Source organism: Dermacentor albipictus, unplaced genomic scaffold, assembly GCF_038994185.2.
Source record: "Dermacentor albipictus isolate Rhodes 1998 colony unplaced genomic scaffold, USDA_Dalb.pri_finalv2 scaffold_11, whole genome shotgun sequence".
Taxonomy (NCBI): Eukaryota; Metazoa; Arthropoda; class Arachnida; order Ixodida; family Ixodidae; genus Dermacentor; species Dermacentor albipictus.
This window is the reverse complement of record NW_027225565.1, coordinates 8,490,952-8,504,088: the sequence shown is the minus strand read 5'-3', so window position 1 is coordinate 8,504,088 and position 13,137 is coordinate 8,490,952. Positions and strand designations below refer to the sequence as shown.

General features: G+C 46.8%; 1 protein-coding gene across 5 annotated transcripts in view; it reads left to right on the top strand.

The window, feature by feature from the left end:
• LOC139051314 (nose resistant to fluoxetine protein 6-like) overlaps nucleotides 1–13,137 on the top strand; it is a 97,284-nt gene that overhangs the window by 63,574 nt on the left and 20,573 nt on the right. For 3 of the 5 annotated variants that reach the window (XM_070528322.1, XM_070528323.1, XM_070528321.1), the window contains 5 exons: nucleotides 3,700–3,803; nucleotides 7,459–7,629; nucleotides 9,190–9,283; nucleotides 9,372–9,464; nucleotides 12,307–12,472. In XM_070528322.1, coding sequence (XP_070384423.1) covers nucleotides 3,700–3,803; nucleotides 7,459–7,629; nucleotides 9,190–9,283; nucleotides 9,372–9,464; nucleotides 12,307–12,472 — 628 coding nt within the window. The remainder of the gene's footprint in view (nucleotides 1–3,699; nucleotides 3,804–7,458; nucleotides 7,630–9,189; nucleotides 9,284–9,371; nucleotides 9,465–12,306; nucleotides 12,473–13,137) is intronic. The other 2 variants (XM_070528325.1, XM_070528324.1) reach the window with 1 other exon arrangement.

Sequence of the window (13,137 nt, the reverse complement as noted above, 5' to 3'; positions counted from 1 at the left end):
CTACATCTTTATTACTGTAAAATGCGGGGGAAAATATAGCCAGTCACACGCAAGAACGACACACGCTCTGCGCGCGAAGCAGAAACAAGCATGGATGTGTCGGACCCGGTCGAGAGGTTCCGAACTCTGCGTCACTCTGGCGAGCGGGCATGACAGCGTTTCGTGGGTAAAATGGGTACAGCACCCATTCGCATTTTGTAGACGAAATTCTGAAAGCAATAGTTTTTTTTTATTATCATGCGCAAAGTTTGTTGCATTAGGCATTCAAAAAGGACATGGGACTCTGCTGTCATCTAGCTCTCGTCAATGTCGTTATTTCGTGCCACCAATGCCAAGCCAACAGTCATCGCTATATAGCTCAGCTTTCCGTTCTACTATATTTGATTGATTATAAGTTATTGAGCAGAGGCTTCACATCGGGCTTACTCAATTCAAATGCATGCGAACGGCAGAAATACTCTCATCAGACAACTAGAGAACCAGTTGTAATAAAATGCCTTGCATTTTAAAGGAAAGGCCAGATTATGAGCGTCACGCACCCATGGAAACGCGAAATTGGCGCGAAAATGGCGCAGCCAGCTTCTTGGTTTACTGTTTACGACTGACTGTTGCTTGACTAATTTTAGTTCCATGACATATTTACAGAAATGCCATCTTCTGTTGTCATGCGTTACGTAGTATATATATATATATATATATATATATATATATATATATATATAAACAAAGTTAAACTTGATAAAAAGCTTTCATGTTTTGTCCGCGCCAAACATGTTCCAGTATGATTTACGTGGTTTATTAGCATTTACGGCCATTGGCCCTGTCAATCCTTTACAGTAAAGCTGTTGGCCTCTCGTGATCGGCATTTTTGTGCCCGTCCGTCAAGAAAGTTATCCTCATCAGCAAAGGCTCATATCCCTCGTAACGCGTAATCCTCCTGAGGCTAGAATCATTCAGCAAAGTGAGGTGAACAGTGCATACATTCATTGGAATAACGCATACAACGTACAGAACAGCGTACGTTTCAATACAGAATAAGCTCAAAACAAACATCTATCATCATCAGCAAAGGCTTATGCCCCCCGCGTAAGCAATGGCTCATAACCCCGTGAGCAAGCAAAAAATGCAATGATTCGTACCCCCGTAACGCAGAGGCTACAAGCGCTCAGCAAAGTGAAGCGAACAGTGCATACATTCATTGAAATCACCCTCCTTACAACACACAGAACAGGGGTGCGATCGCGCAAACAGCTCGCTTTTCCGTTCGTTCGGTCTGGCTGCGACGTCACAAAGTGGGCCGTCCGCAAGATTTGTGAGAACGGGAGGGACAGCACAGCCAATAAACGAGCGAGCCCAGCCCCGGAAGTTTGCGTCACCAATTTGGCCTTCGATCGGGGACGATATATTAAGTGCAGAATGTTTGTGATGCTTTAATAATTAAACACGTAATATAAGAAAAAAACTCTTACTGTTGCAACATATAATCTGCGTCGGAAATGTGATGCGAGAGAAGAAAACTAATTTAAGCGGCATATATTTTGGTTTAGTCCGCTAGGTGGTATCGCACGCGCCAAAACAAATTGGCAGGAGCGCGCAGTTCAACTAGCAATCATTGTTCATCGACTGCGAATCGTTATGTCGTCGCACAAAAATCTAAGACTTGACCCGCACGTGTCGCCGCACCAACGCGAACTGTTGGTCGCGTTCATAGAGGGCCACCCGTACTTTGTGCGGACATCGCGCGCGCTGACCCAAGAGCGTCCCGTCGACACAGGGCCGGTATTTTGTAGTGATGCCTTTTCCGATTATATGCTTTTTCAGGCTTTTTGCGCTAAGCCAGTGGTCAGAGCGACGCTCTGTTCTTATTATCAACGGGATCAGGCGGCCGTGTGTGGTGGATGATAAGAATAACATAGAATAACGCATCGCTACAACATAGCGGCCCAGGCCACTACACCGGGAATGCGGCCGCCATCCGCAAAGGCCGCCTTTGCACTAGCCTTGCCGGCCGTTGTCAACGGGAAGCTCACCCAACCCTGTTGCCGGCCCACCCCGGTTATCGTTTCCGCAACTGCTTGAATGGTCTCGCTCACGGAAGCCTGCCCTATGGATACGAATTCTTCGCTGCCGATGGATCTTTGGAAGCTCCCCGTCGCGAAGAAACGGAGAGCACAAAGCACCTTGTCTTGCGTCGTGATGCCACCGGTCCGAAGGCCACCGATGACGTCATCCAATTGCTCGCAGAGCTACCGCACAGTGCTCTTCGAGAGACTGAAGTGCTCGCGGAACTCTTCCTCGGTAAGCTCGTCAAATGCGTCCCGAAAGATGCGTCGCCGAGGCTGTTCGAGAGACTCCAAAAGCACGATAATAGGAGCGGCCATCATGACTCGTGAGTGCCAAACCGCCGAACAATGAACGTGATTCTCTGAGCACAACGTGAAACGGCGAGCATTCTCGACAAATGAGCTCAGATCAAACAACATTAAAAAGAAGAACACTAGTTATATTTATCACAGCGCAGGCACAGCATTTAATTTCACTGCGATCACAGTTGTTTTCAATAATTAACATCGCTAACGTTCTGCAATGGCGGATCGCGCTTTAATCTCGAAAAACTGGACCGCCGGCAGGGCCATCCATGTTCGGCGAGCGACGACATTACGAGCAGACGACAGGCGCATCGTCTGCTACTAGCGCTGCTATGGCAAGCGCTATTCATTCTTCGAAACGAATGCCCTTGTCGACCGTTCCACGATAGCGGCCGATTTCACTCGGTTTTGGAATGATTGACAGGAGTGTGATGTAAGCGCGTTTTGTGGTCCCGCCCCGGCGCAATGACGGCCGTGACGAAACGCGCGGGCGCCAACGAATCACGAGAGGGCAAGCGAGAGAACGGAAAAGCGAGCTGTTTGCGCGATCGCACCGCAGCATACGTTTCAATGAAGAACAAGCTCAATACAAGCATCCGAACCATCACTAAAGCATTGCATACCACCCTCAGCAGTTGTAGTGTTGGTTTTGCAACAGCTTCGCCGTACATTTACTTTGGCAGGGCCAGGATGCCGAGTCAACTTTTTTTACCTCGAGTTCTGTAATTCCGATGCGTCTCTATGTACTTTTCGTCGTTTCGAGACATTGTGATCCTTGAATAGCTCATACGACAAAGATATGATGAAGATGAGATAAAACGCGACACCGACCGCAAAAGATTTAGTAAGGTTAACATTACGGCTCCCACGCGGGAGCCTTGTTCACAACATTGAACAGGGCTCTCGCGTGGGAGCCGTAACGTTAACGTTACTATATCTATTATGATCGGTGCCTCGTTTAATTTCGTCATGTTCCATACCGAACTGACGGGGTTCAGTCACACCCACAACTTCAAGCCGAAGATAAGTATTTTTCTACTTAACAGTAAGATAAAACCTCGACAAAAAAGAAATGTAGCCGAGCTGCTACTGAGCCTGCGAGCTTTTAAACTTTTGTCCTCGGTTTCTCACACTACGCTTCTGGTGAAGAATAGTTCTCCCCGAGAACGCATTATGATTGGTTAGCTTGTATCGCGAGCTCACGCTTGGAGCCACGGTGCGTTGCCCGCTGTATACGTCAGGTGCTTCACAAGGACCAATGCTTTATCTCGCTCCATGAACACAATTATTATTCATTTCACCATGTTACATCCCTTTACGTTCTTTTCAGATGCATGTTCGGCCTCTTGGGGACCGTCCTTCTCCTCGGAACGTTGCTCGAGATTGTCCTGAATATCATCCAGAGGCCAAGTTTCTGCGAATCATTCAGGAGAAGTACGTCATCGATCGTATATGAATAGACATTTGAGCTACTTGAAAATGACGAAATATACTCTGATGGACTCTGAGAGGGAACGCATTCTGCAAATAAATGCCCCGCTTGGCAGTGTGACATATTTACATATATAGCACCGATATACCTCCACCAAATGGCACCCAGCACCTTCATTAAATGTCGCGAAGCTCTTTGGGCAGTAAGCGTTCGCGACTAGAACGATAGAGCAGCGAGAGGTAGTATAGGCGATCGAGCACCGAAACAACGTTTTTCTCTCTCGTCGTCGTTGTCTCTGTCGTAGCCGCAGCCCCACTGCTCCTTATTTTACAGTACAATATATGTATATCGGTGCTCCTCCCCAGCATTTTGTGGACTTGATGTGTGTTAAGGTGCGGCAGCAGCCAATAACGTTGGATCTTTTGTGGGTTAGGCAGCGAGCTGGCAGAACGGGCGCACCCACCCACAATGAGTTTTCGGTGCACTTGCTTCGATATGGGGCCAGGGAAAAAGGAGATATACTCTGCCATTGACGCCGTATGGCTGTTTCTTTTAGGTCTCGGAAATCTGGGACCGAATTCACAAAGCTTTTTGTTCGTAAGTGCTCTTTGCTTTTGGATAGCCGGCTTCGTTTATGATATGTCTAGCACGAGGATTGGCTGCAATCTTCTCTTATACGAACAATTCTAGGGTAAGAGATTTTGGTGAATACGCGCCCTGAACCCCTATTCACATACGTTATGATAGACGCTCGGACGGCCACCACTCACGATAGGAATCGGCGTTATAGCGATCCGTCCGTCACGCCGATGAGCCAACCGCAAAGGCACTTACGCAACAGACGTTTCTGCGATGCCGAGCAATTTCAGAATACAAGGATTTTATTCACCGGTAAACGTCTCAAGACGTGACACGCGTACCTTTTTGGGAGCCCAGTGCAAATGGACTGTATGCGCGAAAATTCTCTTATGACTTCCAGGGTTGGCTGTGCTCGAATTTTCTGTCACGATAATCGCTATCAAGACTGGCGCCGCGCCAGCACGTCAAGCGATAAGGAAACGCTCTTACGCGAGAAAAAGCTCTTTGAATGCGGGCATACAAAGCTGTTCCCCTGTACCAGATGAACCACTAGCATTCTGCGATACCACGTGATCTTCCTTCCAAGGACTCACGCTGCTTAGATTAGATGATCTAACGAGAACCGGTGTGCCCAGTATGCGTTCGGCAATGTGTCTGACAATGGCAACCGGTATCTACGGAGTGCGCACGCGCGGCCACATTTCGGACACCGCGGTCCGAACCATAGAGTTCCGTAATAAGATTACCAGAGAAAAACCTGGCTGCTAGCGAATCCGCGCGCCGCCAGCACTGCGCTTCATCCAGCGTGGGAATAACGACTACAACTTTGATTTGGCTGAACTTCGCCCTCCTGGCTTCGAACAACCTTTCGTTTCCTATTTGAAGCTAATGTGCTGCCGCAAGTTCAGTGTAAAATAACGATTAGCCTTATTTACACCCTAACTTTTTTTGCCACTGTACGATTTACAGAACATAACAAATAAAAAGAAAGACGCTTGCTAATAAAATGTCAAGAGTGTAGTCGCTCAGTATGGCGAGTGTTACCGTTAAACATCATCCAGATCAAGCGGAATACATTTGAAGCTTCATTCTGAAATTTGAAATGGAAATGGCCTGCCTCCCATCCGCCCACGGCCTATCGCGCAACGGAAGACGGTGCGTTTCCTTTCCGCTTTCCCCCCTCGGGCGCGCCAAATTGACCCGCGATCGTCTGCTCCCCTCGCGTGCTTTCACTCGCACACACAGCATACATACGGCGTGCGGCGACGATGTTATCGCCCTGGGATTTTATACGGAACATCACGAAAACGAGGACGGTAAAAATGCGCCTGGAGCGTTCGTATAGTTGCTATCGCAATAAAATAATTTTCAACAAAGCCATGCCGAATTGTAGAAAAATCGATGTCGTTACTGCCTATCATTGTCACGGTGGATGAACGACTGCAGAATCCAATTTTCTGCTAGCAATCTTGGTATGGAAACCTATGATTCAACCTCATGTTTCTGCCGCGCGCCGCAGATCGCTCGGGCTCGCTTACTACAATAGCTGTTCCGGTTGGCGTGCAACACCCCGGGCAAAAAGGATGCTCAACCACCATGCCTCGTCGAGACGAAGGGCGGATTCCTAATTTGATGCGGTTGTCTCGAGTGGTTACCGGTCTGGCAGGTGCGCCGCAGTACTTACAAGCCCCTTCGTGTGTGTGCATGCCTAAGCGAAACGAAGAATGGATTCCTAATTTGCTATCGTTGTCTCCAGTGGATGCCGGTCTGGCTGACGCCCCGCAGTGTTCACGGGCCCCTTTGTGTGTGTGTGGGTGAAAGCCCTTTCCGCGAACTGTCAAACTCTAGAGGAGAACGCTGTCCGCAAACCAGACAGGACCCCTGGGCTGCCGCCAGCAGAGGCATGCTCATGAAGACGTCAACTGGGAGAATGGATCAGCCGTCCATCCACAACCACACGCCCTTTCCGCGAACCAACGACGTGCGAAAAAGAAAGGATCAGCTGCCTACGATGCCCAGGACCCGCGGGTTGCCACCAGCGGAGGCAAGCTGGGGAAAACATGGTCCTGGGAAAGTGTTTGCCGCCGCCAAGCACCGTTGGACTCAGTGCATGTCACGTGACGATGACGTGAGCAAGATCCCGCCTACGATTTTAGTGGGTCTATTTAAAGGGGCCTGAAATGTACCTTTTCAATTCATTCTTTTCTCATCTATCACCAACCGTTGAATAAACCGTGCAAGTTTCGCACGAGAAGTCGTCTCGTCCCTGCCTCATCGCCATGGTCTACCGGACGCCTGCAGTCTGCCGACAACGCCACGCTACCTAATGGTAACGCTGGTCGAGGTTGAAGAACCAAGCGTCGCAACAACTGGTCGGCAGCGGTGCGGTACGCGACCCTGGAGAACGCAACATAGCTAAACAGCTCTCCTGTGAGGTGCAAAGGCCGAAAGCTTTCGAACAAGTCGGTGTTCTGCGAATCATCCAGGAGACGTACCCTTCTGGCACACTGATGCACCAATCTAGCTTGTTTAGATGCGGTAGCCCTTCTACAGCGACGACTGTAACTGGCTCGCATACTATCCAGAGACATTGACTCGGGAAAGCCACCATTATCTGTTGCATAATGGCGCACTTTTATGTATGCCTTACGTGTCATTAACATTCAATCACCCAGGAGTCACTCGGGCGTCCGCTCAAGAGTCACGTGATACACGCGTACTTAAGCTAATGCACGTGATTTATTACGGAGGGAGAAAAAAAACCGTGACGCGTCGATAGAATTACGAGGCCGAGCCGCTTGAAGTACCACACCACGTCGCTCGACCTGTTTAACGCTCATGTTCCTGGACTGCACTCAGTGTCAACGCATAACGAACCCTCAGCTTACCATGTTGGTGGTCTGCGAGGTACTTACACCACTGTGTTTACTTTTCAAACGAAAAGCTTCCCTTTGAACAGGCTGTGTATTAGTATATCAATCGGAAAATTTGTGCCACTAAAGATTGTACCTATCGTACACGTAGTTAGTTTTGACTTATTCCGGCCTCTAACTTTTTTTTTTCCTTTCGCAATTTCAGAAGCGGACAAAAGTGTGCTGGCCACATTCGGCATCTTCCGGAACCTAAAGCAACTGCTGACTACAGAGGACGTGCCTTCGGCCATGCAATGTCTGCACGGAATCCGCGTCATGACCATGTTCTCGGTGGTGCTGTCGCAGACGTACCTCAACGTCGAATTCCAAGCAGTGCGTAGGTACAACCGAACCTTGGACGCCGATATAGCTTCTCTGGTTGCATTATCATAGGCGTCGAGAAAAAGCGAACTGATCGTCGCCGAGTACGCCCTTGTCGAGCTCCAGTTGCGAGCGCTTTGGACTGCAGTAATGCCTTAGGACATGCTCTCACCTGGAGGATATCAGTCTTTTTCTTCCTTATAGAGATAAGAATTGGAATAAAACTGAAATCTTGGTGATTTGGTAATGATTTATTGATTAACTGAGCGCGCACAAAACACGAAGGACATAGGTAGGGCTAACAAATAAGCGCCCTTGGTTTACCTGCATGTTATAAATTAATTATTTGACCTGTTTGTTTCCTTTTCAGCGTTCAAAACTTTCCCATGACATTTTTGTGATTCATGCTATAATTAATGTTCGGCGCTCTCGGTCAGAAATCGAGAAACCCTGAGAAAAGTAACTAGATTTCTCTTCATGTACACCTTCGATTTAATTGGAATACGCCACCAGCATAGTAATAATTGGGCGTACGACTTGAGAAATAAGCGTAACATTGCGCTCGTGATTATTTGTTTTTTTAAATGTTTCGAGGTCAAAGTCCAGACGTGGCATATCCAGTCACTTCTTATTCGTACGAATACTTTTCGCTGCATCGAAAATTGAGTGCGACACAGGTTGAAATTGGGGGATCTTGTTGTTTATTACGACAACGCTGACACCGTTGTGAATATAGCTTCTTATTGCGTTTGGTAAACAGCTTAACGTAAGATTTAAGCACGCTCTTTTACTGAGCTCATCACGTCGCTACTCGGCAATCTTGTGCCCTATAATGGCGAACACTTCCTGCGTTGCACGGCCGGAACGTGTGACAGTGCAGTTATGTGCCTTATGACGCAGCTTCGCTATCTTTGCTTGTTTGCCAGTGCAGAAGTTGAGCGCCGATAAATAAAGCAGGCAGGGGCATATCAGCTAATTGATAGCACCACAAGATTTGCTACAGAAGCAAGCACATTTTCACGTAAATAACCTCCGAAAATATACCTATACACCCCTACGTGAGAAATAACCACAGAGGGAAGAAAAGGACCACTAAACATTCCTCCGAAAAATATAGTCGTTAAGAAAAAGAAACGAGGGTTTCTATCATCCAATATAAACCGAAATAGTGCGTGTGAAAAAGAAAATAATATAACAATAACGCTGAAGCTTGGCTCTAGACAAATCTGTACCTATATTGCCTTATATGGGTTTATTTCAAGACTTCCGCGGCTTCCCTTGAGCGAGCTTGGGGGGAGGAAAAACACGTTACTCAGTCGTATACAGTTCGTATATATGTCATGCCGCAGTTGCGCAGTGCAGCATGTGTTGCAGTCATTCCGATGCAGCTGTTCATGCATACACGTAGGTACACGCAACTTCTCTCGCGGCCGCGCGAAATGCAAGCTACTAAATACAATGCTGTCAGTACTTCCCCTCGAGTTTTCTTTCTGAAAACTCGCAGCAACTTCTGTGGTGGCCGTGAGACGTTACCATTAATTGTTGCCAATTTCGTCTGTCTTCTTTTTTTACATAGGAGGCCTCAAATTTCTCATACCCGCTGTGGAGTCATTTTTCTTCCAAGTCATCGTCAATGGTCTCCTAGCCGTGGACACTTTCTTCTTTCTGAGGTACTTGACAAAGCTAAAAAAAAATTTTACTGGTGTACTCGACTGCCCTCTTTTTGCTCTTACATGCCGATACTCTTGCGCTGCGCAGTGGGCTCCTCTTAGCAATGAACGTGATCAGGAATCTCGACAAGAAAAACGCCAAGAAGCAGACTATCGGCATGTTCCTATACAGGTACTTGAGGCGAGTCCCCTTTTGTAATGTTTAACCGCGTGAGGAGGGGCATTGCGTCTGCTGTACAGACCGTCGAAACTAAAAACAGACAGACTATCGTTTAGCCCAATAAGGCGGTTCACATCCGGCGAGCATAACGGACGCGTTCATCGACATCGACAGTTACCCGCGTGCTACGAACAAGGCATGATGCATTGAGTAAAGCGTAGAATCGTACTGACCTTCCTTTGATTTTTGCAATTTTCGCTGAACGCCCATTCAGCAGAGCCTCTGTCCCGAGGGAGTCCGTGCGCACCGTGAGTGTTTCCCGTTCACACACAGGCTCGAACTAAAACGCCCCAGTTTTATTTCCCACTTAAAACACCTCAGATTTGGTTCGAACTAGAACACATCAGCTCGAGTCAGTGGGATACGTTATCAGGTCAGTAATGAATCGCCGTTCATTCTAAGAAAAATTTGCTTGCACCGTAGACTAACGCGTCATCACAAAGATCTGCTCTGAAATTCTTGACAGTTTCTTACATGAAAGCAATATTGTGTAATTGTATTAGCGCGTAGTGTGTACTTGTGCTATTCTTTTTCGTAGCTTTCTTTTTAAAATTTTATGACTTTGAAGTTCATTTTTCAGGAATTCCATGTCTAACAGGCGCTTTCCTTTCCTTCTCTTTTTCTTCTTCGTTTTTTGATTTGCCTTAACTTTTTTTGGCCGCGCTTTTGGTGATCTGTGTGAATGGCCGAGACTGCGGAACATACTGCTCTTGCTCCTTCTTTCTGGAATTGACTGCCCGTGGGAAGAACTGATTTATTGCTCACGTGCGTTTCTTTCACCTCAGAAGCCGGTGACGCAGTATTTTCCAACGTTTCCAATTTCATCCAAATACCTGTCAATCACATTAAAATCCTATCAAATTTATTCAGCACCGCAGGGATGTCGAGAGGTACGGACAAAGAAGCCTATATACAGGGTGTCCCAACTATCTTGCACCAAGACATAAAAATATGCAAATGCCACGTAGCGGGACAGAACCTAGGTAATCTGGTTTGCCGTCGCTTGGAGACACTCAGAAAAGCTTTTTTTGGATCTCGCCGAATTGCATAATTAGACTTAATTAATTGGTCAACCTCTCAAATATTATAATTAGACGAAAAGTGTCAATTAGAAAATTGTAGAGCAACATGAAAAACTCCCGATACTGCTTTCTGTTGCTGAATACGTGCTACATGTGTTTTTCCGGGCGTGAGAGGAGCCCGCGAATACACTCTAAAAACAGTTGCACACTTTGGGGTGTATATTTGCCACGCAACAATAATCGTCATCTGTCTTGCCCGCATTTCCTTTCTTTAACGCTGCGAGCCCGGTACTTCCAAGTCACGAACGGCATGCGCGTTATATCAGCATGACAGAGCATTCTCCACAGGAATGTAACGAGCGCAGCGTTTTCAAGAAAGGAAATGCGGGCAAGACAGATGACGATTAACGTTGTGTGGCAAATATACACCCCAAAGGGTGTAAACGTTTTTTAGAGCGTGCTCGCAATATTGACGCGCAACTGGCCGCTCGAGGCACTTTGCGTGCGTTCGCGGGCTTCTTTCACGCTCAAAACAAAACAAAACGAAAAGAGCACTTTTATATAGGACGTGTTGAGCAACAGAAAGCTTTGTGGGGAGTTTTTCATGTTGCCCTACAATTTTTATGGACACATTTAATCTAATCATATTAATTGAGAAGTTCATTAAATAATTACGACTAGTTTGTATTTAGGCGAAATGGAAAAAAAAATAATCTGAATATCTCCGAGTGACGGCAAACAACATTACCTTGGTTCTGTCCAGCTACGTGGCATTTGCATGTCTTTAAATATTGGTGCATGGTAGTCGGTACACCCTGCATAAGCAAACAAAGGCTTGACTAGGGCACCCTAGGCTTGACTGGCTAGAGCTCAGCGCCCCCTAGAATCAAGACAGTGCGCTCTGTAGCAGAACGCCACAGGGGTTTAAACGTTGGCGTTTTTATGCTGCTGCTGCTGTTGCTTCGGCAATCGCACTGTGTGCTGGTCCACTTAGCACTCGTGTGCGCCTCTGCGCGCCACTGCAGGTCTTTTTACTATCTTGTAGCAGTGACCAAATCGACACTTTGTATCCGTTGGCAGATATGGTGCATGTAAAGGTGCATATACTCCGGCATTGCCATCAATGTCTTTGTTCATTCCCAATACAGCCAGGAAGGCCAAAACGAACTTTTTTGATTTTCATAACAGCGTCGAAAAACCAGGTCAACATACTGTAGAGTGAGTAACAACTTCATAACTCATATAAGCGTTTTTTGCGCCTCTTGAAATATTCACGTGCCGCTTATCCGCCAAATGACTCGCGCTTTAAAGTCGAACTTAATACTCGAGTTGAAAATGGCCCCTGCAAACGCTGAAGATTGACCCCTACAGAGCCTATACACCAGAAAAATTTGACGCAGGCAAAGTATAGGCAAAGACAATACAGGTGACACAGTCAGGCACCTGTAGATGTAACGCCCTATGTTACAGTGGCTCATGCCCACTCATGTGGATTGGTCAAGACGCGGGAAATCCAAAATAATTTAGAATACATAAAATGCAAAAGCAATTAATCATTCCTAAAGAATAGGTAGGTTAGGACAAATTGAAACAGAATTCGGAGAGCACGCGATGATGGCGAATTAACATTAACATAATGTCCTTGTCGTCTCAACCTTTGTTTACTTTGCGTACGCCACAGCTTTATGGTGTGAACACGCACCGACGTTGCCCTGGCCAGCAGAGTGTTCTAGTGAGCCCCTACAGAGTCCCTCTCTCCGCTGTTACACGCATGACCTCAGACTGACCCCTGGCTGCCTGGTGCTACTGTGCTTCTTCACCCTGGTGCCCCTGCTTGGCTCTGGTCCCATCTGGAAGGAAAAAATCCTGCCCGAGGTAGCCGCCTGCCGCCGCAACTGGTGGGCTGTGCTGCTCAACGTCAACAACTTTGTTCACTCCGAGCGCATGGTGAGCATCAAAAGCGTCCAACCACGTAGGCGTCGACGAGGCATGTGAGGCAACACTTATACGAGAAGCGAATGTTAAACATCCCCTACCCTCTCTCAGAGGCAACCGCGCGCTCAAGCTTTCCATACAGACATAGCCTAGCGAGCAAAAGACTCATATCTTGCATGAGACACAATACATGTTCAAGATGCCCTCCAGCCATTGTTCCTCTTGAAGTAAGCGTTTAAACGTTTTGCATGCACAGGATGTCCCAGGTATCATGCATCAAGATTTAAAAACATACAAATGCCATGTAGCTGGACAGAACCAAGATAATGTTGTTTGGCGTCGCTTGGAGATACTCCGATTATTTTTTGTTTTCCGCCTAATTGCATTACTCTTAATTAACTATTCAACTTCTAAATGATTGTAATTAGAGGGAAAGTGTCAAAGAGAAAATTGTATAGCAACATGAAAAACTCCCGATACAGCTTTCTATTGCACAATACGTGCTACATAAAAGTGTTTTTCCGAGCGTGAAAGAAGCCCGCGAATACACGCAAAGTGCTTCGAGCGGCCAGTCGCGCGGCAATATGCATATATATATATATATATATATATATATGATAATTTTTTTAATTATATCGTATTTGTGAAAATTACCTTTTGCAGTTAAGAAAATTCTA